This window comes from Dermacentor silvarum, chromosome 3, assembly GCF_013339745.2.
Source record: "Dermacentor silvarum isolate Dsil-2018 chromosome 3, BIME_Dsil_1.4, whole genome shotgun sequence".
Classification (NCBI taxonomy): domain Eukaryota; kingdom Metazoa; phylum Arthropoda; class Arachnida; order Ixodida; family Ixodidae; genus Dermacentor; species Dermacentor silvarum.
Window position 1 is genome coordinate 4,116,628 of NC_051156.1, and position 23,996 is coordinate 4,140,623.

Below are 23,996 nucleotides of genomic sequence, written 5' to 3' on the forward strand. Positions count from 1 at the left end.
AGAATAATTCGTTATAAGTTGGGTTGATATATCCGCGGACGACTGTATCTCCGTCACCACATATATGGCATCGTATTGATCAGCTGTACAAAATGCGTATCAGATGTAGTCACATTAACTTCCTTCAGCTCTTTCTGGCCTCGAACAGCCCTTGAATGTTATCGCCTCCCCAACGAAATCCTAAAGAGTACTAATAAACGCAAGTTTCATGCAACATCAACTAGCGTACGTTGTGTAATCTGAATTTGTTAATTACTTACTATGTTCCTTTTAAATTCTTTGTAAGGTCAGGTAATATGGTATAATTGTAAAGCTGCCTTCGTCGTGCGCACTTAAGTTTTTCCACGTACCACCAGCTAAAATTATATGATTAGAAAGTTACTTTTTAATAATTGCATTATTTGTTTTGCCTGCTCAACCCACTTCCTTCCGTAATGCCTTCGAGTGCTGACGGCGCAAATAAATATATTATTAAACTGTAAAAAATATTTCTTGGATGAGGGGTGGTCACCTCCGGCAATGTTTAATCATCATCATCAGACTATATTTATGTCCATGGCAGGACGAAGGCCTCGCCCAGCGATCTCCAATGACCCCTATCCAGCGATGTATAAAATATGTGCATTATTTAAAGCTCCATAGTTTAACACTACATAGCCAAACTCAGTTATTCTTCTGAAATGACTAGTCAGCTGTTCCTCTTAGCCGCTTATTTTGTCTGTGCATGAAAGTCTCTCGTTTTATTTGCTGAAATGACAACCTAATTAACGAGCTCTTGAAACTCATATCGCTTTGGTATATAAGTTGCTATGTGTTTTTGGACTCGCGCTAAAATAATAAAAAAAAACGTACATTGCTTTATAAGTGCAGTGGATCAAATTGCCGCGAAGAGACAAAGCCATGAAATACATTTGAGCTTTTCATTACATGCCTATAGCCAGGAAGTTTATGCAACCAAATGATTGTGTATTATTACATTTTCAAATTCCTACGGCATTTCCCCTATGTCGAGAAGCCAGTTAAACTTTTAAATGATTCAGAATTCGACTTTGTGATGTTTCGACCATATATTCGATATAGAAATGTGCATGACCAATAGGAACATATGTTGGAGGCAAAGATTCTTATCAAATTTTGCAAAATGATCTGTGTTTACCAACTGAACAGCATATTTCTACCCTGGGACAGATAGGAAATTGAAATGAATCACATGCATCAAAGTTTGCAGTGCGAGTATTACGAAGTACAGTTTCCGTTTTATTTCTTTCAATTTATGATATCTGATATAGTTGATGTGATGACTTCAATTTCCTCTTTTATGTTTACGCTATACTGACACTGCACAAACTATATTTTTTGTCATAATACGGAATACAGGCCGCAGACTGCGGCTCATAAACACATCGGGATAATGAGGTGTAATTTCTGGATACATTTCGCGCTATGGGTAATATAGGAGCCCCTTTCTCACAATTATGTCTTGGTTGAGAGCACGTTTGCTGCAAGTGAACTGGTTGTCCGCGCTTTCCGTATAGCTACCGAAGTGACTGTGACAGCCTTTCGCTGTTTAAAGCTTTAAGCCTTTCAATGCCAAGCGTGCCTGAAATATACATAAGCAACGCGCTTCTCTGAAACCAAAAAGGTCGCAAGCATCATGCGAAGGGAGAGATTACCCTTCTATGGGTTAGTCGCGTCCTTGAGCAAAAAGGAAAAACCGGGGAGTGACAAGTCATTTTTAACTGCGGGCTGTCGCTCTTATGGTTATCACAAATGACGACTTGCGCCAACGTACCGCGCTTTGTCGGGAAGCTGTTATGGTTCTTTCTTTAGAAAGCGTATTTATTTTTTGCCGCAACGTAACTTACGTCATCGGGGTAGATTTTAAAATATAAAGGTCATGTGTCAGGCAATATATAAACAATAAAGGGCTCTGTAATTTCCACCGTGACTTTAGGTAGGTACGTTGGCGCACTTCATGTAATAATCCCAGTGAGCCTACTAACATATACCGCACTACTAATCACATCTACCATGGCCTCGGCTACCTCCCAAGAAGCAATTGCTTGCCTATTTTGATTACTTGAAAATCGGTAAGCTTAAGACAGGCCAAATTTGAATAGGAATACGTAGTATGGAATTAGTATGGAGCCTACCGGGATATAGAACGTATGCGTTACACTCGAGTCTGTCCAGAATCGGACAGTAACATTCATTTACTTTGGCTAATCATTTATCATCAGTGTTAATAAACAAAACGCATGCTGTGCCGATCTTTCCCCTCACCTCACCCCAAATTCAGTTGGGCCCAGGCTACCAACCTGCGTCTGCTACAAACAAATCCGTACCCTTCACCCGCCTGCCTCCACCTTATATTCCCTAAAGCTTACAGTACCCCCAACTGCCGGTGCTGTGGCACTCACCCGGCTACGCTTCCGCGTATGCCGTGGGAGTGCCCAGCACAGTACACTCACATTCACACCACGACCCTCTCGTCGAGATTACGTGAGGCTCTGCGGAGCTCCGCCCTTGACGACCAAACCTGGGAAATGGTGTCAGTGGCACACCCGTGAGGCGGCGGCGAGGCAAGTCGCGACGTCCCCTCATCGCTATGTTGGCGTCGTGAAGTCGCCTGAGCTTGCACAAGTTCTACAATTCTACGCTCCAATATTCCATCATCAAGAGTTCGCGGTTGTCATCACGAATAAGCTAAAAAGCAACGTCGCCTTCAGAACGTATAGTCAGCGTCACAAGCTTTCGTACCCCGGAAGGTGAAAAAATGTTTATATTTCTACGCCTTATTCACGCATCGTAGTATTCGGATTTACAGCGTATACTGGTCTAGAGTAAACAAAACAAAAGTTTTGCATAGTTTTACTGGCTGCGTTGCATGGTGCTAGCTGCGTTGAAAATGAACTTATTCGCAGAACCTCGGCCGCGTAAACTTTTGGCGGCGACTGTGCGATTCAACACCTGCATTTTATTTATTCTGCACACAATTTTTTTAATGAATGGCCTTCCAGCTAACGTCATGCAGTGCTTACACCTGGTTAATTTTCAGGACAGCCATCTCAGACATGACTTATTAAGTAGAAGAGCTGAACTATTATGTAGTAGGTCATTATTATCACCAATCAGGTGTAATAAATATGTAAGCATACAAAGGATAATAACATTGCCTATGAAATTTTACTAAAATCTCAAGACTACTTCAAAACTTCGCCTGTTCTTCTTGTGTACGTCCCTAAACTTTCTAGCAAACTGAAAGGGAGAAATTCAAGGGTGAAATTGACATCTCTTGTAGCACCATGGCAGAAAAGGGAAGGTGTAGCTTAGTGGGCCCATATGAAAGGATCAGCTGCGATTGTGCTACTCACGCACAAGGAACGACACTTTGGTATTTTATTTACAGGCAGTAAAGTGATAAATGGTGTCAGTGGACGCTGGAGTCATCATGACAATACCACCGTACCGATATGGGTCGTGAACGATTCTAATAAAAGGAACATTTCTGCAAACCCTCACGGTCCTTTCTCATGTTTCCTCAACTGTTCAAACACGTTAAATTTAGGGTAGGAGAATATTCTTACAGAATTACTGAAGAATTGTACCAGTAAATATATCATGGTGCTGCGATCTGATTCAGCAATAGAGTTAGTTAAGAACAGAACAGCAAAATGCCATTGCAACTTTGGTGATTCTAGCCGAAAACAATGTGTTCTTGCAACACTTTGTGGGCATAACTCAAAACGGGTGTGGTCTGTGATTGGAATCGTTCTCTATTTTTACACGACAAACTACATTAACACGTCCCGGTGCCTTTTCGCATAATTTCCAACACTCCTCTGCGTACTTCGTGGTAAAAGGATATGAAGACCTTTAGTATTTCTGGAATTTTGTAAAGGTATATGGGAATGGCTCAAATGAAAAGACACGTGCGCTGGATATTGAGGATAGAATGTTTATGTTTCGAGGTATCGGTTTGTAATAAGCAAAAAAGCTTGTGAAATAATTCGGACAGCCTTCATTTGCACTGAAGATCCGGTACGCAAAAATTCTGCTTTGATATAATGCAAATATACTCAGTCAAATAGCTTCTGTATTTATTTGTAAGAATACTACGTCTGGGGCTGCAGCCAAGTTTTCTACTTCTGTGTCTTTTAATTGCACACACTGGACACTGTTTATGTTTGTGGTACGTTTCAAGCTGCACAAGAATCGCACAAACACGCCGTTTCCATGACATAACTGAAGACGCAAAAATATTTCTTAGTAATGTCTTCATAAATGTTTGCCTTAAGAAAGAAATGAACTTTCAAAACACGTAACCTGGGTTTATTGTCTCAAATACATTACACCTAAAGTGCAAAAGAAGTTTGGAAGCACGTTCGCATGTTCACGAAACCAGCCAGCAATTTTTTTAGGAAGACGTTGGTACAGTAGAAAGAAACGAAACAAGAACCGTAACTAAATGACCTGCATTTGGGAATATGCCATCTGGCGGGAAACCGCCAAACTAAGCAGCGACAAACTGATAAAAAAATAGCGGCGCCGCTGGCTACGAACCTGCGAACTCACCATCGTGGTATCAGTGATCCTAATCTGTGGTCACGCAGAACGCTCGGCTATCGGTTCGACGTGCTACTGGAGGCAAAAACTATGTTTATATACGTACCACAATAAATTCTGCGACCTTCTTATGAAAACTGCGATTTTGGAACGACTTTTTGCCATTTCAACAGCTGTTGCTGCAACTAGCTGAAAATGAGTGATTGAAGTTGATAAATCCCCGGTAATACGTCGATCGATGCAATAGGCTCATCGCAAATTGCTTTTTACTGGCCAAAAAAGCCTCCAAAATTTGGCCTTTTCGATAGACTCCCACACTTCGAACTTCGCCCGCAATTTGGAACGGGTTTTCCGTCGTAAGTAATGGTACTGCTTGCATGAGATGTCGGGCTGAGCTCCTAGAGCCCATTTCCACGGTAATATGTTGAAATATGGCTTCTATGATTAGTTATTTGGGAAAAACGACGCTCTCCCATAAAAAATGCGCATGTTTTCAGAGGCGGCCACTAGAGGCGCTGTTCGGCGATGTCAGGCGGGCCCCAGGCAATCAGGAAGCAGGATTGAGTATTGAACATGGCGAAACACCAGTAAAGGGCAGAATTAGGTGACCAGGAGTAAGGAAAAGACGCAGAAAGGATAAGAATAGAGAAGGTAACATTTGCTACATTAACATGCAGGGTGGTCGCAAGCAGGAAAAATGGCTGGAAATTCAAACGCGGCTGAATGATGAAGCGAATAGCGTGTACGCTTTGACCGAAACGCATCTACGTGATTTGGAGCAGCCGCCTGTTATTGACAACTTTGTATGGGAAGGGTGCAACAGAATGACCGGGTCAAGGAAAGGCGGAGGCGTAGGCGTACTAATTAGGCGAGGTCTGAAGTGGCGAAGGGTAAACGAGACATGTAAAGAGCATTTATGGATTAGTGGTACATCGCAAGGTAAAAAGACGTGGCTGGGAGTAGCTTACCTATGGACAGGTAGTGATAGCAGAGAAAAAAATTAGGAATTGGTCGATTGTATTAGAAGCGATATTAATGAGTTCAGTAACTCGGGCCAGGTGATATTAGTCGGAGATATGAACGCGCACATGGACGATTTAGACGGATATACTGATTACAACGGCTCTCTAATGCTGGATTTCTGTGATGAACAGAACCTTATAGTAGTTAACAGGGAGAATAAGTGTCATGGACAGGTAACGTGGCAATGCGGAAACAGGCAGTCATGTATCGACTACGCCTTAGTCTCAGAAATGGTCTACGAACAACTAGACCAAATGATAATAGACGAAAATGGAAAAAATAGCCTGGGAAGCGATCATAGACGTTTAGCATTAAAGTTTGGGCGAGATACCAGCGCAGAACATGAACCAATAGCCTCAGAGTTTTTAAAAATGAATGACGAGCAAATAACAGAGATCGCAAACAACATAGCGAAGAAAATTGAGGCTTTTCCTACAGCAGTCTGGGAATATAAGGAACTGGTGGAGGTTATGCAGCATGAAATAAGGCGGACACGGCAAAGCAATTGTTGGATTGGAAAGAGGAAACCACGTAAGTGGTGGAACAAGGAAATTAAACAAGCTATAGAAGAGCGTAAAGAGGCATCTAGGGTTCATCTAGAAGCCAAAAAGTTGGGATCACAAGAAGAGGTGCTCCTTAGATGGAATACATACCGAGAAAAGAAAAAAGGTTGCGAGTGAGCTCGTGCAAGAGAAAATTAAATGCGCAAGTGAACGTTGGGTGCATAACATTCGCAAAAGAGACAAAGGCGCTCCAAAAAGATTCTGGAACCATATAAAAGCACTCGGAGCTCCAACTAAAAACTCGCAAACGGCTATACGCGATGAAGACGGTAACATCTACCAAGGAGATGATTGCGATATGCGGTAAATCACAGACGTTATTAGGGATAACTTCGGCACGAGAAAAAGCGTAGTTCAGAAAACAGATCCAGCAACAACAGAGAGGCCTGAGAGATCAAAATTTATCATAGAAAGCTTTTATTGGAAAAAGGCAGCAGAAAACGTCCCTAACAACACGGCAGCAGGACCCGATGAAATCCCAATACAGCTAATCAAAAACCTCGGTCCAAAAAGCAAGGCACTGCTGACTAATGCCATAGAGCAAGTGATTAGAACAAAGAATATTCCCGTTGGATGGCGTGAAAGCAAGATGAATCTCATCTACAAAGGCAAAGGAGATAAGGATAAGACGAGCTCGTACAGGCCAGTTACAGTAACGTCGGTGATATATAGAATGGCAATGCAAGCCATAAAATTAGAACTGTCGAAGTGGGTGGAGGAAAACGGTGTATTGGGGGAACTACAGAATGGGTTCAGGCCAGGCAGACGCTTAGAAGACAATATGTTTGTACTAACTCAGTGCATAGAGATTTCAGTAGCTCAGAAAAGACCTTTATGGATAGCATTTCTAGATATTAAAGGAGCTTATGACAACGTAGACAGGGAATTGTTGTGGGATATTCTTCAATACGAAGGCATAGATGACGATTTTGTGGAGCTGCTGAGGGAGATATATCGAGACAACCAAGTACAAGTGGCATGGGAAGGCCGAAAAGGAAATGAAATGGTGGGAATTCACCAAGGATTGAAGCAAGGATGCCCTCTGTCACCATTGTTGTTCACGCTTTACGTCAAGGGCATAGAAAGACGACTGGAAAACAGCGAATTAGGTTTTGATTTATCCTACATGCGTAATGGACAAATGGTCCCTGGACTGATGTACGCAGACGACATTGTGCTACTAGCGGTCAATAAAAAAGATTTACAGATACTTGTGAATATCTGTGGGAACGCAGCGACAAATGTAGGCCTTAAGTTTAGCACAGAGAAATCAGGGATTATGATCTTTAATGAACACACGAGTAACTTCGCGGTGTCAATTCAACAGCAAGTAATACCCATAGTGAAGCAATATAAGTACCTCGGCGTACACATAAACGAAGGAAAGAATTACTCAGGCAACCACCAAGATAATCTGAAAATAAAGGGGAAGCGGAATGCAGCAATAATGAAACACAGAGCACTGTGGGTCCACAATAAGTATGAGGTGGTGCGTGGAATCTGGAAAGGAGTAATGGTGCCAGCGCTACCATTCGCAAATGCCATTATATGCTTAAAATCGGATATATTGGCGGGTTTGGAAGTTAACCAAAGAACAGTAGGCCGGTTGGCTTTGGGAGCACACGGTAATATGACAAATGAGGCAGTGCATGGTGACATGGGTTGGGCCTCTTTTGAAGTCAGAGAAGCACAAAGCAAAATTAGTTTTGAAGAAAGGCTCAGGAACATGGATGAAAATAAATGGGCGGCTAAAGTGCACAAGTATCTCTACATGAAAAGCGTGGACACAGAATGGAGGAAGAGGTCAAGGAAGTTGGCAACCAAGTACAGGATAATCGAAACTGTAAATAGACAACCAGGGGTCTTCAGAAAGAAAGTGAGAGAAATAAAGACCGTGAATTGGATGCAAAGAATGGAAACGAAAAGGACAATGGAGATTTACAAGAATGAGAAGAAAGAAATTAGATGGGAAAATCTGTACGATAACACAAAGGGCAGTGCCTTGCTATTTGAGGCTCAAGCCGGTTGCCTAAGGAGGAAAACATATCGGAACAAATATTCGGAACTAGATGAGACATGTGTATGCTGCAGTAAAGATCCAGAGACCACTCAGCACATCCTACTGATATGCGACGGGATCCACCCAGCGAGAATCGTAGGTAACGTGCAACTCCCAGAAGCGCTTGGGTTTAAAGTGGAAGGAAACATCAACAGATCAGCCGTAGAGATCAGCAAGAGACGATTAGAGTACTGGTGGAAAAAAAGCAGGGAAAAGATGGATACGACCTGATCTCTTAAAATCATAGGCAGCGGTACAAGGTAAATTTTTGAAAAATAAAAATAATGAGAGGTATACAAAAATGCTAGATAAAGAACATGTATAGTATACCTGATTAAATCAAGCAGGCTAGGTGACTATTTGTCGCCGCTCCGTTTGAAAGGGGATGCCAATAAATCATCATCATCATCATCCAGATTCGTGGTATTGTATTGTTACTAGCGTGTAGTGGAGACGTGGAAAGAAACCCTGGCCCTGAAACGCAGGGACTGCTGTTACAGCTGCTAGAGGGGCAACGGGAAATCAAAGCAGAAATAGCAGAAATGAAACAAAAAAATTTTTAGTGCCGAAATGGCTTTGTCCCAGATACCTGCACTGGTAACAAGGGTAGAAGTGACTGAAACAGAACTATTAACTCTGCGATCCACTGTGGCGAAACTGATAAAAAAGGTTGACCAAATAGAGAATCACAGCAGAAGTAATAGCATTGTAATCAGAGGCATTCCAGATGCGCAGAATGAGACGGAGCAAACTTTGAAGCAGGAGGTTGTAGTGGGAATTCTGCAGGGAAAACTGAATCTATCAGTTACAAGTGTCGAACGTATACATCTAATTGGAAAACCTTCTTCAAACGGACCAAGACCCATCATTCTGCGCCTGGGAAGCCTCACAGAAAAAAAAGGACGTACTACGCAATCGCAAGAAGCTCAGGGGCACGAATATTTTCAACAATGAGGACTTTTCGCATGATGTAAGAAGGAAAGGACAATGCCTGTGGAACAGCGCATTGGAAAACAGAAAAAGAAAAGAGAAGGTTGCACTTCTGTATGATAAAATGAAGATAAACGGAGTGACGTATGCATGGGATGAAGCCACAAACCAACGCTATCGGGTGACTGACAGCCCGTCTAATACAGCTGCAAGAACTACTGCTTCCTTAAATGACTGACATGCGCATCCGGGCAAGCTTCGGCTACTGAACGTCAATGCCCGTAGCCTTGCTAATAAGGCTGCAGACCTGGAGCACGTTTTATTTGAGCATCACCCAGATATTGCATTTGTAACAGAAACGTGGCTACATGAGGGCGTCCGAGATTGTGAAATATGCCCTCCTGGATATAACGTTATCAGAAATGACCGCAGTAGCAGGGGTGGGGGCGTTGCCATCTTTCTGGAATGCAGCCTTAAATACACGGTCCTTTATAAACCGTCCAACATTGAAGCAATATGTTGCAAAATTCTTGGACGCCCCGACTTGATTGTGGGATGCGTGTATCGCGCTAGGGGAAGTACTGCCGCCAGTATTAATGCACTGAATAAGAAACTGCATGACTTAGCGTTAAGAACAAAAACGTCATCATAACGGGGAATTTTAATGTTCCAGACGTTGAATGGGACGAAATGGAAACGGGCACGCGAGACCGTGATGCAGGCGCAGCAATTATAGATATGTGCTTTTCGCATGGACTTACACAAGTAGTACGTGACTTTACTAGGGTCTGCGGTCGTAGCAAATCTGTTCTTGACCTCTTCTTTTTAAGCCATAGCATTGTATCGAGATACTATAGAGTTGATATTCTGCCCGGGATCTCGGATCACTCGATTGTAAGATTGTATTTAAATATAAGTTCCTTTTCAAGGGTCCCTAGACATGTTTCATATTACAGACAGTTTAATGAAGCTGATGATACTTCAATAATAGATGAACTAGCCTTTTCTTTTGAGAAGTTTGAAAAAATAAGTCAAGATGAATCTGTGCATATCGATGAGTTGTGGTTAAACTTTATGAGAATGGTTCACAAATGTATAGGCCGCTTTGTTCCTCTCAAATGTGAAACAAAACGGATGCACAGCCCATGGATTACGAGAGAGATCATACAACTGAAAAGAAAAGTGGCAAGGCGTAGGGCACTTTATAAGCGTACACATGATTCCGCGGTTCATGATGACATGTCAAACTTAAGTAAACAGCTAAAATTAATGATGAAGGAATCCAAGGACAAGTACTATGGTGTCACTATGGATACTTTTCTACGCGAATCACCTCAAAATTTTTGGAGGCACCTGGCTCCAACTAAGAAGGCAGTCACTAAAATATGCACAGAACAGGGACCTATTGAGGATAAATGTCATATAGCAGACGCCTTCAATGACTTTTTTGCTAGTGTCTTCACCAATGATGATGGCAAGCAGTCAAAATTTGAGGTACACCAACAGCTTCCAGTTGCAGAGGAATTGCGGGTAACAAACGAAGAAGTATTAAACTTGCTGCTGAACCTAAATACAAAGAAATCGGCAGGTCCTGATGAGATACCAAATTTGTTTTTAAAAAGATATGCTGAATGGACTGCGAGGTACCTCTTCATTATCTCCTCGAAGTCACTACGGTCAGGTACACTTCCCGAAGAATGGAAAATGAGTAAAGTTATACCCGTATATAAAGACGGTGACACCACGTCTACTGCAAATTATAGGCCCATTGCGCTAACGTCAGGCTGCTGTAAAGTGTTAGAACATATTGTTTCTAAGTACATTCGGCTGTTTTTGTCACAAAACAAAATTCTTAGTAACTATCAACATGGGTTTTGCGAGGGCTTGTCAACCGTAACACAATTACTAGAAAGTGTTCATGATTTTAGTAAAGTTATTGATGGCAGGGGACAAATAGATCTGATCTTTCTCGACTTCAAAAAAGGCCTTTGATAAGGTTAATCATAGAAAACTGTTAATTAAATTAAAGGCTATTTTAGGAGATACAGGTGTAGTGAAATGGGTGAAAGACTTTCTTACTGATCGCAGACAGTTCGTCAGTATTGATGAAAATAGGTCCGGGGTCTGTGAAGTAAAATCAGGGGTGCCTCAAGGTTCAGTTCTTGGGCCTGTGTTGTTCCTGGTATACATTAACGACCTGATCGAAGAATCGGCCACAGTTACAGCGAGGTTATTCGCAGATGACTGTGTCATATATACAGAAGTGAAATCAATTAGTGACCAGATACTCTTAAATAACTTCTTAGGAAAAGTTCACGAATGGTGCGACATGTGGCAGATGTCTCGTAACCCAGCAAAGACAGTTTGTATGACCATCACACACAAACATGAACCTCTGTCATTCACATACACTCTACAAGGTGAACCACTTCATCGTGTAACAGAGTACAAATATCTCAGAATTTTAATAACATCTGACCTTAGTTGGACACCACACATTTAAAAAGTAGTATGGAAAGCCAACCAGAGATTAGGTTACATTCGACGTGTCCTTAAACTTGCTTCTCCAGCCACGAAACTGACTGCTTATAAAGTGCTCGTGCGCCCAATATTAGAATATGCATGTGAAGTGTGGGATCCGTATTTGAAAGATTCAGTGTCAAAACTAGAGCAAGTTCAAGGACGTGCATTGCGGTTTATTTATTCCCGATACCGTCGGCAAGACGCCATAGCACCACTTTCCGCGAGGGCAAACCTGCCCTTACTTAATGTCAGGAGGAAGGAGAAACGACTTAGCTTTTTCTATTTAATCAGTAATGAGCTGCTACTTAAATTGTTAAGTCTCGCTACGTAAATGAATCTAAGACCCGCATAGTGCGAAATAAACATAGCAGACACGTTAAGGAAAATAGATTTCACAAGCTTTGCTTCAAATACTCATTCTTCCTTTCGACAGCACGTGACTGGAATTGTCTCCCTGCAAACATTGTAAACGCAGGGACTCGTGAGCAGTTTTCCGCACTAGTGTCGGAATCTTTTCAACAATAGGGCATATATCTCTGTATCGCTGTATTCTATTGTTCCGTTGACTGCTTGCTGTATGTTGGTGTATTGTTACCACTCCTGTCTTGGTCCTGATGTGGACCGACAGTATCTGTAAATAAATAAATAAATAAATAAATAAATAAATAAATAAATAATAATAAATAAATAATAAATAAATAATAAATAAATAAATAAATAAATAAATAAATAAATAAATCATAGGAACAGGGACATTAAAGAATTGAAGAATTTAGACCCATTAGCTTGGTTTCAGTATTGTATAAAATATTCACCAAGATAATTCACCAAGAAAATATTCACCAATAGAATCAGGGCAACACGACTTCAGCCAACCAAGAGAACAGGCTGGCTTCAGAAAGGCATATTCTACGATGGATGATATCCATGTCATCATAGAGAAATCTGCAGAGTACAATCAACCTCTCTATATGGCTTTCATAGATTATGAAAAAGCATTTGATTCGGTAGAAATACCAGCAGTCATAGAGGCATTGCGTAATCAAGGAGTACAGGAGGCATACGTGAATATCTTAGCAAACATCTACAAGGATTCCACAGCTACCTTGGTTCTCCACAAAAAAAAAAGTAGAAAGTTACCTTTCAAGAAAGGGGTAAGGCAAGGAGACACAATCTCTCCAATGCTATTCACTGCATGCTTAGAAGAAGTATTCAAGCTTTAGACTGGGAAGGCTTAGGAGTTAGGATCAACGGCGAATATCTCAGCAACCTTCGGTTTGCAGATGACTTTGTCCTTTTCAGCAACAGTAGAGACAAATTACAGCAAATGATTGAGGAGCTTAACCGAGAAAGTGTAAGAGTGGGGTTGAATATTAATATGCAGTAGACAAACAATGTTCAATAGCCTGGCCAGGGAACAAGAATTCGGGATCGCCAGTCAGCCTCTAGAGTCTGTAAGGGAATACGTTTATCTGTGTAATTTACTCACAGGGGGCCCTGATCATGAGACAGAAATTTACAGAAGAATAAAATTGGGTTGGAATGAAAACGGCAGGCATTTCCAAGTCCTGACTTGGAGCTTACCACTGTCGTTGAAAAGAAAATTGTACAAAAATTGCATTCTACCGGTGCTAACATATGGAGCAGAAACTTGGAGGTTAACGCAGAAATTCGAGAACAAGTGAGGGACCGCACAAAGAGCGATGGAACGAAAAATCTTAGGACTAACGTTAAGAGACGGGAAGAGAGTGGTGTAGATCATAGAACCAACGGGGATAGCTGATATTCTAGTTGACATAAGTGGGAAAAAATGGAGCTGGGCAGGCCATGTAATGCGTAGGATGGATAACCGGTGGACCATTAGGCTTGCAGAATGGATACCAAGAGAAGAAAAGCGCTGTCGACGACAGCGACAGCAGAAAACTAGGTGGGGCGATGAAGTTAGGAAATTTGCAGGCGCAAGTTGGAATCAGCTAGCGCAAGACAGGGGTAATTGGAGATCACAGGGAGAGGCATTCGTCCTGCAGTGGGCATATATAAAGGCTGATGATGAAGTTAACGAAACGACCATGAGATCACAAAGGCGTAGGTTGCTAGATAGATGGATAGATAGATAGATACTGCCAAAATAGCAAATGTTCGCCAAGAAATGCTTTGCATTTAAAATTCACCGATAATTACACTACTCCGTAATGCGAAATTTGAGCGCAGCTCTTCAGTTGTTTTGAATTCCACTGTTAGCGTCGTTCATTGTTGAGAAATGAAGCGTAAACACGGGAACAAGTCGCTCGCACGCAGCGCATTCTCTAGCTGTGGCGGCGCAGATCGCCCAAAGCCCACTCCAGCGCTTTCTTTCCGTATATCGTATCGGGGGACGCGCTCGCCACATGCCTTAGTAATGAAGTCATCGGCGACCGGGTGACGACGCGCGCTACAATGGCGCCATCTCGCTGCGGGCCGCCGCCGTGGAGCACGTGTCGTGCAGCAGTCCGCTAATCTCCTTACCCTTTCGCCATACTTTTATCTCCCGCTTACCTCCTCATGCTTCCTCTGCACGTTTCTCATCCACTTCCCTTCAGCGCTCTCAGCGCTATCGGCGTCTCTTATCCTCCGAGGCGCTCCGCTCGCTAGTTTTACCGGTTACGCCGACGCCGAGGCGGACGCTCACCGCAGAAACGTGCGCCTAAGAACTGCTCTGTAAAAGTTCAGCCCCCTACGTGGAATTCATCGCGCAGCGGAGCATACTGAGCAAGCGTATTTCCTTGGAACCACGCCAACGGTTGGGGAAGGGGTGCGTAATGCTTGCTACCAAGTAGGCGTCGTACAGAATCGAACCCGTGATGTCTCTCATTACGAAGGATAGGCAAGCACGGTATGAGAAGTGCGAACGCTGGTACGGAGCGAATAACGTCGGCTTTTTAGATGCGATTCATCTTATGCTCGGGGCTATGTCACTCCCTCCCTCCGCCATGCGGCGTCCACTTCCGGTTCCGCTTCCGATTCCACTTCCGCTTCCGGTTCCGGAAACCAGTGTAGCGCCCACCAACGCCGCAGCGCGGAGCGCTATGGTCCAAAGAGAAAAATAAAGAAGCGCAGCGCGTGCTCGAGGCGCAAGCTCGGCACGCGCAGTGTCGTTCCAAAAGCCAGCCACGCTGGTCGTCGCCGCCCCGTCGCTCGGCTCGCCGCCTTCGCCCTTCTGATCAGGGACGACGGCACGGCTCGTACAGCCGCCGTCACGTCCCTTCTACATTGGTGACCCGGGAGAACGCGCGTTCCACCGAGCGACACGCTGCCATGGCTCCCTGGCCGGAGCCGCAGTTCGCCCCACCACTGCCGCCGTTCTCGTCCAGCTACGTCGGCGCATGGTTCGCTCAGTTCGAGGCGGCTCTGGAGCTTAACCACATCTGGATCCAGGAGTTCAAGCACGCGGTACTCCTCGACGTCCTGCCGCTTGCTCTCCAGCTCCACCTCGGCGTTCCATCGCCTGGCCCGCGCCCGTACGACGAACTGCGGCAGCGCGTGCTCGACTTCTTCGGCGCTGCCTACCACCCTCTTCCAGTGGCTGACCGCATGGTGCGCGAATCGCTGCCTGCGTTCCCACCGCCAGCGCTACCCGCATCTAAACCTGTCCCAGGAAGCCACCATCAGGCAGGCCTTCCTCCCTCGACTTGCCCCGATACCGTCTCGGCGACCACCCGATGCGCTACCGCACAGTCCCCGGCCTCCGGCTCTCTCCAGGGGTCTCTTTCGTGCGAGTACGCGCACAATGTTGTCGCCGAGGGTATCGTCACGACCATGACACCGGCCACGTCATCTCCTTTCTCGCCCCCAACGGTGGCAGGCGACAGTGGAGACCTCGCCGACCCAACGCCGGCTACCGTGCCTCACGCCATCGGGTCTGGCGCCAATGACGTCGCTCCTACTATTCGGTCCCCGACCAACGCTTCACCCGAGTTGTCTACGCTGCCGGCTGAGCAAGCCTCCGGGTCAACGCAAGAGCCCTGCCCCGTGCCGTCTCCGCTGCCTCCGACCTTGGCAACTGTCGATACACCGCGGCACCTACAAGCCATCGAGAGTGACGCAGCAGCTGTAACCTTCGGCCCTGCCCTGCGCTGCCCGTCCTCTCATTCGACCGACTTGCCATTGGGCCCTTCTGGCGACCACGCTGCCAAGTCAGACGTTGGGGGCTGTGCACCATCGTCGCGCGACGAGGATAGGGCAGCTAGACTGACACCATGATCCCGCGACGCGAGCCGCGATGCAGTCTCGCGTCCACCGTCTCATCCTGTCCTTCGCGTCGTGCCCACGTTGGATATCTCCATGCAACATGACTCGGCTGCTTCTGCTGCGGCTGTCCCAGATTTTTGACTACCCGCACCGGTGCCATCATCGAGCGTCGTCCGACGACGCCTTCCTGGCCGTCACGAGCGCCAATCCTGTCCAAGGCCGTTGACCGTGGCAAGACTGAGACTCCGGCCCGCGCGTCCCGGACCCTCTTCTCTTGACTCGGGCGGTGTCGCGCGCAGATGTTTGCAGCTTGCGACCTCTACGATGGGTAGGGCAAACCCTGACAAGCGCGTGCTTAAGCCACACCCACCAGAGCTGACGCATCTGCGAGCGCGTGACGACCGTGCTAGCGGCTTGTCGTGCCCACCAATGACTGCGCGCGGTTCCCGTTCGTTCCGCCAGGTCTGCGTGAACTGCTGCAGAGGCGTCTGCCTTCACCCTCTCCGTGCCGGCCTTCTGTGTACCGTGCGTCCGCAACGCCACTCGCAGCCTCGTCCACCGGAAGGACTTGCCAGTTCCATTCGCCTCCAACGGACTCGCTACTTGGACTGACCCCGGACCATTTTGAAGCTTTTTGCTGGCATTTAATGTATCGCCGTTCCGTCTGGGTGGGGGGCCCTGTAGCGCCCACCAACGCCGCAGCGCGGAGCGCTATGGTCGGCGCTGTAAACAAAGAGAAAAATAAAGAAGCGCAGCGCGTGCTCGAGGCGCAAGCTCGGTACGCGCAGTGTCGTTCCAAAAGCCAGCCACGCTGGTCGTCGCAGCCCCGTCGCTCGGCTCGCCGCCTTCGCCCTTCTGATCAGGGACGACGGCACGGCTCGTACAGCCGCCGTCACGTCCCTTCTACACCAGCTTCCGGCTTCCGGAGAATGCTTCCGGCGTTTTGCCCGAATGATCCCCCGGTGCTTCGCCCACTCATCCTCATTCACTTCGTCCTCTCATTCTCCTCCCGCAACGCCGCGATGAGTGCCACGGACAGCGCCAGCGCCAACGCCAGTGACAGCGCCGCGGACAGCGCCGCGAAGAAGAGGGCTCGAGCCGCTTCCACGAAACGGCAGCGGCGACAGGCCGATCTGAAAACTAATGGGAACTTGAGTCGACCCCATGGCTGCTTCGCACACTACTCAGGGTTCCCCTACGGGAAGATAGTGTAATTTTTTGAAAAGGAAGGCCTTCGCCTTTACAGCTAAACATAAAACCGGACACCACGTGTCACATCAGTTAGAAGGGGTCTTAGCAAGAGACTTCCGTCAGCAAAAGAGGTTGAAGACAGGAAGCGGCGGCGCGCTGAAACAGAACGTCTTCGCTATGCCGCCAAAACGGGGCGTCCAGAGAACGCCGGCTATAACAGCGAGACGACAACGACTCAACGGCAACGACTCGCACAAGAAACACCTCAAGAAGGTGAGTTTAGGTTACATACCATGCGAGCACCAAATCGTCAGTGAGCCGCATGCCAAATCGCTCAGCACCCCTAGTGCTTGCCGGGATCTCTACACACCTAGTTACTTACACACGAAACACAGTGCTTCCATAGTGCAACACCAAAAAGAAGTCAATGCCAAGGATATTGACAGGGGACTTTACCACTGACATATGGAATCCTGCAAACAAATGGTTTCCAGAATTAGTAAAGGAGGCACTGGTGTCAGATCTCCAAGTCAAAAACTACTTACCTACAGCAGGTAGGGGAGGTGTGATCGGTCTTGGTCTTTTCTAGTGGCATACAACAATTTAAAGCGTTGAAATATAGATTGTAAAATGTAGAATGTTATTTCAGCAAATACATAGAATATTTCAGCAAATACATAGAATAAATAGCCATAATATTCCGCTTCGCATAAACTCCTGGCTGGGCAGCCTCAGTTATGTTGCGTGTGACCATACATCACCATATAATGGGACAAAAGCAAAAGCAACAAAAAACACCGTCCTCCACCAAAACAAAAATTCGAAGCAAAGCAACGTTTGCGCGTGTGCGCTCACCAGTTAACATTTATACGCTCATCGTGATGTCGGTTCTGTCGTATTTTTGCTTATTATGGGTTACAAACTCGCTTATTATGGATTACAAACTTACAAACTCGCCTTTTATGTAATATTCCCATGCGTGCGCGGAAGAAAGCGAACAAACCTGACCCGTCACATGTATTTTGTTGGCAATCAACTATATGCCAGTATCTGACATGAAGCGTGCGGAACACTAACTCATGATTTCTGCTGTAGCGATTCTCGCTTCTGTTCAGCTGAAGTATCCTCACAACTGTGATTAACTTTCAATACAAGAGGGCAGAACACCACGTGTTTCTGCTCGTGCAAGTGCAGTGCAGTGCACGTGAGCAAGTGCAGTGCTTAGTGATTGAAACGTGGCACGTGCTACTGGGACTACATTGAAGCCGACGCTTATTGCGTGAATAATTAGCGTGTTATCTGTGAGATGCCGAACGCAGTGACAACGCATCACAAATGCTTTCGCTTTGATGTGATGCAGAATGCATCGCTTGGTGTCCTCAGCACCCACCGGTGGCGTTTCAATCGTGTATAATAAATGCTCGTATTCATGAATATACACTTGCATTACATTAAATGAATTACCAACTATAGCCCATCAGTACCTGTTAAACATGTACAGCAGCTCTAATAAATGGGTTCCAGTAGGCCCACTTCGCTTATATGGCAAAACATTTGTTATGCCAATTTGATGTCAATTGATAGCACCTGAAACCCCGGTTGGAATTTTGTAATGATTCTCCTCCAATGGTACTGATTTACGGACCCCATCAGTGGTGCTAAAGGCAATGGCGCTCCGCCCACGTAATCACTGGAATCATCTAGTCGTGAACGGTGGATGATTAGAAAAGAATAGAAACGAACAAAAGAATTAGTTAGCTACATTAAGCTCACTATGCCCAAAAGCAAATTCTGAAAGGTTCAGGCGGGAATCCAGAGGGTGTGGCAAGGAGAACGAGATAATTTTAATACAGAATAAAAAGCAAGGTAGTTTTAGATTCGGTGCGACCCCAGGAAATTCAGTTATTTGTCTTTTTACAAGAAGCGGATGTCGTCAAAAATTTAATGACTGAAAATGTACCGCATATGCGCAAAAAGAAAACATTCAAATAATTGTTCGAGTGTGTCCATAAGAACAAAATGTGAATCCCAACGCGTTTCTCTGTGAAAATTGGTTTGTTTGATTTCGGAGATATTTCGACTCTAAGCAATAATTGCCCACGGAAACACCTCGAATGAGCAGCGTCAGACGAACCTTTAGCGTGTCCTTTCTTCCGGCTGTGTAGAAGTCGGCGATGAGGAAGCGCGAGGTATCCTTGCTGAGGAAGTAGGAGAAGTTGCGGCTGTCTCTCCGGTCACCGCCGATTGCCTCGTACACCGACGTGGTTTGACCCCTGCGCCCAGTAAGTAAAGCTTAACATATGTATGCCACTAAATAGCGTCATCTAGAAGCAATACAAGAGGCTTGCATTGCTTATTGTATTGCGATAACAGATCTTTTTTACTCTGTGACCCATCAAAAACGTTTTATAGCGGTGCATGACTGCATTGGTAGGAATGATGTGATAGCGTTTAAAAACGCTACCAGGTTCAGTGTGGACAACTTCATGTCATTACTTGAGTCAATCTAAATGCCACCTTTACTGATTTTAACGACCAAATATATCTACAAAAGCAAGGGATATGCATTGTGTAGCCCCAATACTTTGTAATATCTTTTTATCAGACATTGAGTGACGTTGTTTACTCGGACCTTATAGTCCACGTATTCAGATATGTAGACGACTGCCTTGTGCTGTTGAAGTAAAGTGATCGAAGTTATGGCGAAGCAGTAGCTAACGTTCTAGATACGCTTCGTCGTAATGGCATGGGACTCATTTTTACTCATGAACTGCTCAGCAGTAATAATCAACTATAGTTTATGGACGTGATCCTAACCTTTCACCCTTCAGATGTTTTCTCGAGATAATGTCCCCGTGAAAAAAAAGAAGATTTGCTGCCATATTATTGTAGTCATTTTAAGAATGTAAAGACGGCCATCACGTCTCCGTGTATTCGGTCTGCACTAACGAAGTCCTGCCACCAGCTCTTACAATAAAAAATTACGTCACAGGAGTCCCGGCTCCAAAAGGCAGCTTTTCCCACGTCGCTAGTACTCGGCGCGACGAAACGCTGCTGAAAAAGCTGAAGGTTAGCGAGTAAACCGACAAGCAGCAGGAAAGAAGTTTTCAAGGCAGGAGGTAATACCATCATCATCATCATCATCATCATCATCATCATCATCATCATCATCATCATCATCATCAACCTATTTTATCTACACTGCAGGACGAAGGCCTCTCCCTGCGATCTCCAATTACCCCTGTCTTGCGGCAGCGTATTCCAACTTGCGCCTGCAAATTTCCTAACTTCATCATCCCATCTGGTTTTTTGCCGACCTCGACTCTGCTTCCCTTCTCTCGGTATCCATTCTGCAAGCCTAATGGTCCACCGGTTATCCATCCTACGCATTACATGACCTGCCCAGCTCCATTTCTTCCGCTTAATGTCAACTAGAATATCGGCTATCTCCGTTTGTTCTCTGATCCACACCGCTCTCTTCCTGTCTCTTAACGTTAGTCCTAAGATTTTTCGTTCCATCGCTCTTTGTGCGGTCCTTAACTTGTTCTCGAGCTTCTTTGTTAACCTCCAAGTTTCTGCCCCATATGTTAGCACCGGTAGAATGCAATGATTGTACACTTTTCTTTTCAACGACAGTGGTAAGTTCCCAGTCAGGATTTGGCAATGCCTGCCGTATGCACTCCAACCCAATTTTATTCTTCTGTAAATTTCTTTCTCGTGATCAGGGTCCCCTGTGAGTAATTGACCTAGATAAACGTTACTCCTTTACAGACTCTAGCGGCTGACTGGCGATCCGGAATTCTTGTTCCCTTGCCAGGCTATTGAACATTATCTTTGTCTTCTGCATAATAATCTTCAACCCCAGTCTTACACTTTCTCGGTTAAGGTCCTCAATCATTGCTGTAATTCGTCTCCATTGTTGCTGAATAGGACAATGTCATCTGCAAATCGAAGGTTGCTGAGATATTCGCCGTTGATCCTCACTCCTAAGCTTTCCCAGTCTAAAGGCTTGAATACTTCTTCTAGGCATGCAGGGAATAGCATTGGAGAGATTGTGTCTCCTTGCCTGACCCCTTTCTTGATAGGTAACTTTCTACTTTTCTTGTGCAGAACCAAGGTAGCTGTTGAATCCTTGTAGATGTTTGCTAAGATATTCACGTATGCCTCCTGTACTCCTTGATTACGCAATGCCTCTATGACTGCTGGTATCTCTATTGAATCAAATGTCTTTTCATAATCTATGAAAGCCATATAGAGAGGTTGATTGCACTCCGCAGATTTCTCGATTACCTGATTGATGACATGGATATGAGCCATCGTAGAATACCCCTCCCTGAAGCCAGCCTGTTCTCTTCGTTGGCTGAAGTCAAGTGTTGCCCTGATTCTATTGAAAGTGATCTTGGTGAATATTTTATACAACACTGAAAGCAAGCTACTGGGTCTATAATTCTTCAATTCTTTAACGTCTCCCTTCTTATGGATTAGTATAATGTTGGCGTTCTTCCAGCTCTCTCGTACACTTGAAGTTGTGAGGCATTGCGTATTAAGGGCCGCAAGCTTTTGAAGCATAATATCTCCTCCATCTTTGATTAAATCTACTGTTATTCCATCTTCTCCAGCAGCTTTTCCCCTGGTCATGTCTTTCAAGGCCCTTCTAGCTTCATCGCTGGTTATAGAAGGAGCCTTTGTATGCGGTTCATCACTATTTCGAATGAAAGTAGCTTGGCTGTTTTGGACACTGTACAGGGCCGGTATTTTGTAGCGATGCCTTTAAAGTAATAATGCCTTTTCGCGCTTATCGCGCTTTGTCAGTGGTTGGAGCGACGGTCCGCTCGCGTTATCAACGGGATCTTCCGGCCGTGAGCGGTGGATGATAACACTATTCCAAAATAAGTCATAAGGCATCGCTACAAAATCGCGGCCCAGGGCCGGTATTTTGTAGCGATGCCTTTAAAGTAATAATGCCTTTTCGCGCTTATCGCGCTTTGTCAGTGATTGGAGCGACGGTCCGCTCGCGTTATCAACGGGATCAGCCGGCCATGAGCGGTGGATGATAAGACTAGAGTAGAATAAGTCATAATGCCTCTCTACAAAATCGCGGCCCAGGTCAGTATAGAATTCTTCCGCTGCTTTTACTACGTCATCGAAATTGCTGATGATATTACCATGCTTATCTTTCAGTGCATACTTCTTGCCAAGCTTTCTTCTTACTTATTTAATGCTACGTCCATATTTTACGGCTTCCTCAATCTTCCCCACGTTATAATTTCGAATATCCCTTACTTTCTTCTTGTTGATCAGTTTTGACAGTTCAGCGAATTCTATCTGATCTCTTGAGTTGGAAATTTTCATGTTTTATCGTTTCTTTATTAGGTCCTTTGTTTCTTGGGAGAGCTTACCTACTGGTTGCCTTGGTGCCTTACCTCCCACTTCAATTGCTGCTTCTGAGATCAACCTAGTTACGTTTCATTCATTACCTCTATGCTGTCTTTATCTTCCTGTTCTAAAGCTACATGTTTGTTTGAGAGCACCAGCCTGAATTCGTCTGCTTTTAAAACCTTACTGCCTCTAGGTTGGCCGGTTTCCTCTTGACTAATTTTACTCTTTCTCTTTTCAAATTGAGAGAAATCATAAGCCTCACTAACCTATGGTCACTGCACTTTACCCTACCTAACACTTCTGCATCTTGCAGAATCGGATCGGCAGAGAGTATGAAATCTATTTCATTGTTTGTTTCTCCATTAGGGCTTTTGCAGGTCCACTACCTGTTGCTGCGCTTCCTGAAGAAGGTATTCATTATTCGGAGCCTATTCCTTTCCGCGAATTCTACCAACATCTCTCGTCTTGCATTCCTAGAATCGATGCCGTAGTTGCTAATTGCTTGCCCACCAACCAGCATTTTCCCCCACGTTTGCATTGAAGTCGCCCATGACTAAAGTATACTGAGTTTGCACCTTTCGTATTGCTAATTCAATATCTTCATAAAACTGTTATATTTCTTCATCATCGTGACTAGAGGTTGGGGCGTAGGCTTGTACTACCTTCATTTTTTACCTCCTATTAAGCTTAATTACGACGACTGCTACACTCTCATTAATGCTGTAGAGTTCATCAATGTTGCCCGCTATGTTGTTATGGACTAGAAGTCCTACCCCGGATTCTCTCTTATCTGGAAGACCTCTATAGCAGAGGACGTGGCCGTTAGTCAGCACTGTGTAAGCCTCAGCAGTTCTTCTAACCTCACTAAGTCCAATAATATCCCAGGCAATGCATGATAATTCTTCAAATAGTCCGGCTAAGCTAGCCTCACTCGAGAGGGTGCGCGTGTTGAACGTTGCCAGGTTCAGTTTCCATTGGCGGCCTGTCCGGACCCAGAGATTCTTAGCACCCTCTGCCGCGTAGCAGGTCTGACCGCCGCCTTCGTCAGGTGCTCCGCAGCCTCTGGGGACTGAGGGCCATGGTCTAATTGTCGGAGTCATGAGGGAGGTAGTGGCCGAATACTGCACCAGGGAGGCCAATTCCTGTTCTGGTGAGGGAGTGACTTTGATGAAGCTTAGTGGGCCTTCCTAGTTTGGTTGCACCTGAACTAGTATAGCCGCACTAGCTCTCGGCAATAATTTTTTTTCTTGCCGGTGTCAGGCACCACTCCATGCGTGAAAATGTGGTGGGCTGGAGTAGGATTCGAACTTACGATCTTCAGATTAGAGGCCGGGTATTCTACCTCTGCTCCACGCCACCACGCTGGAGGTAATACCATATGTGTATAAAACCTCCCACAACCTCAAGAAGCCAGCCTATAAGTACGGAGCAGATGTGGTAGTTCTCGGCTCGTCGAAAGTTTGCTAGCCTCTGCGCATGCTAGGTAAAAAAAAGGTACGCAATGTATAATACAGTCAGAGCACCCAACGTACAAT

General features: G+C 45.2%; 1 protein-coding gene across 1 annotated transcript in view; it reads right to left on the reverse strand.

Annotated features, from left to right (window-relative positions):
- Positions 1 to 23,996, reverse strand: part of LOC125944161 (uncharacterized) — an 81,389-nt gene that overhangs the window by 52,066 nt on the left and 5,327 nt on the right. The window contains exon 2 of the mRNA XM_049664371.1: positions 19,217 to 19,355. Within this exon, the coding sequence (XP_049520328.1) occupies positions 19,217 to 19,355 (139 nt within the window). The remainder of the gene's footprint in view (positions 1 to 19,216; positions 19,356 to 23,996) is intronic.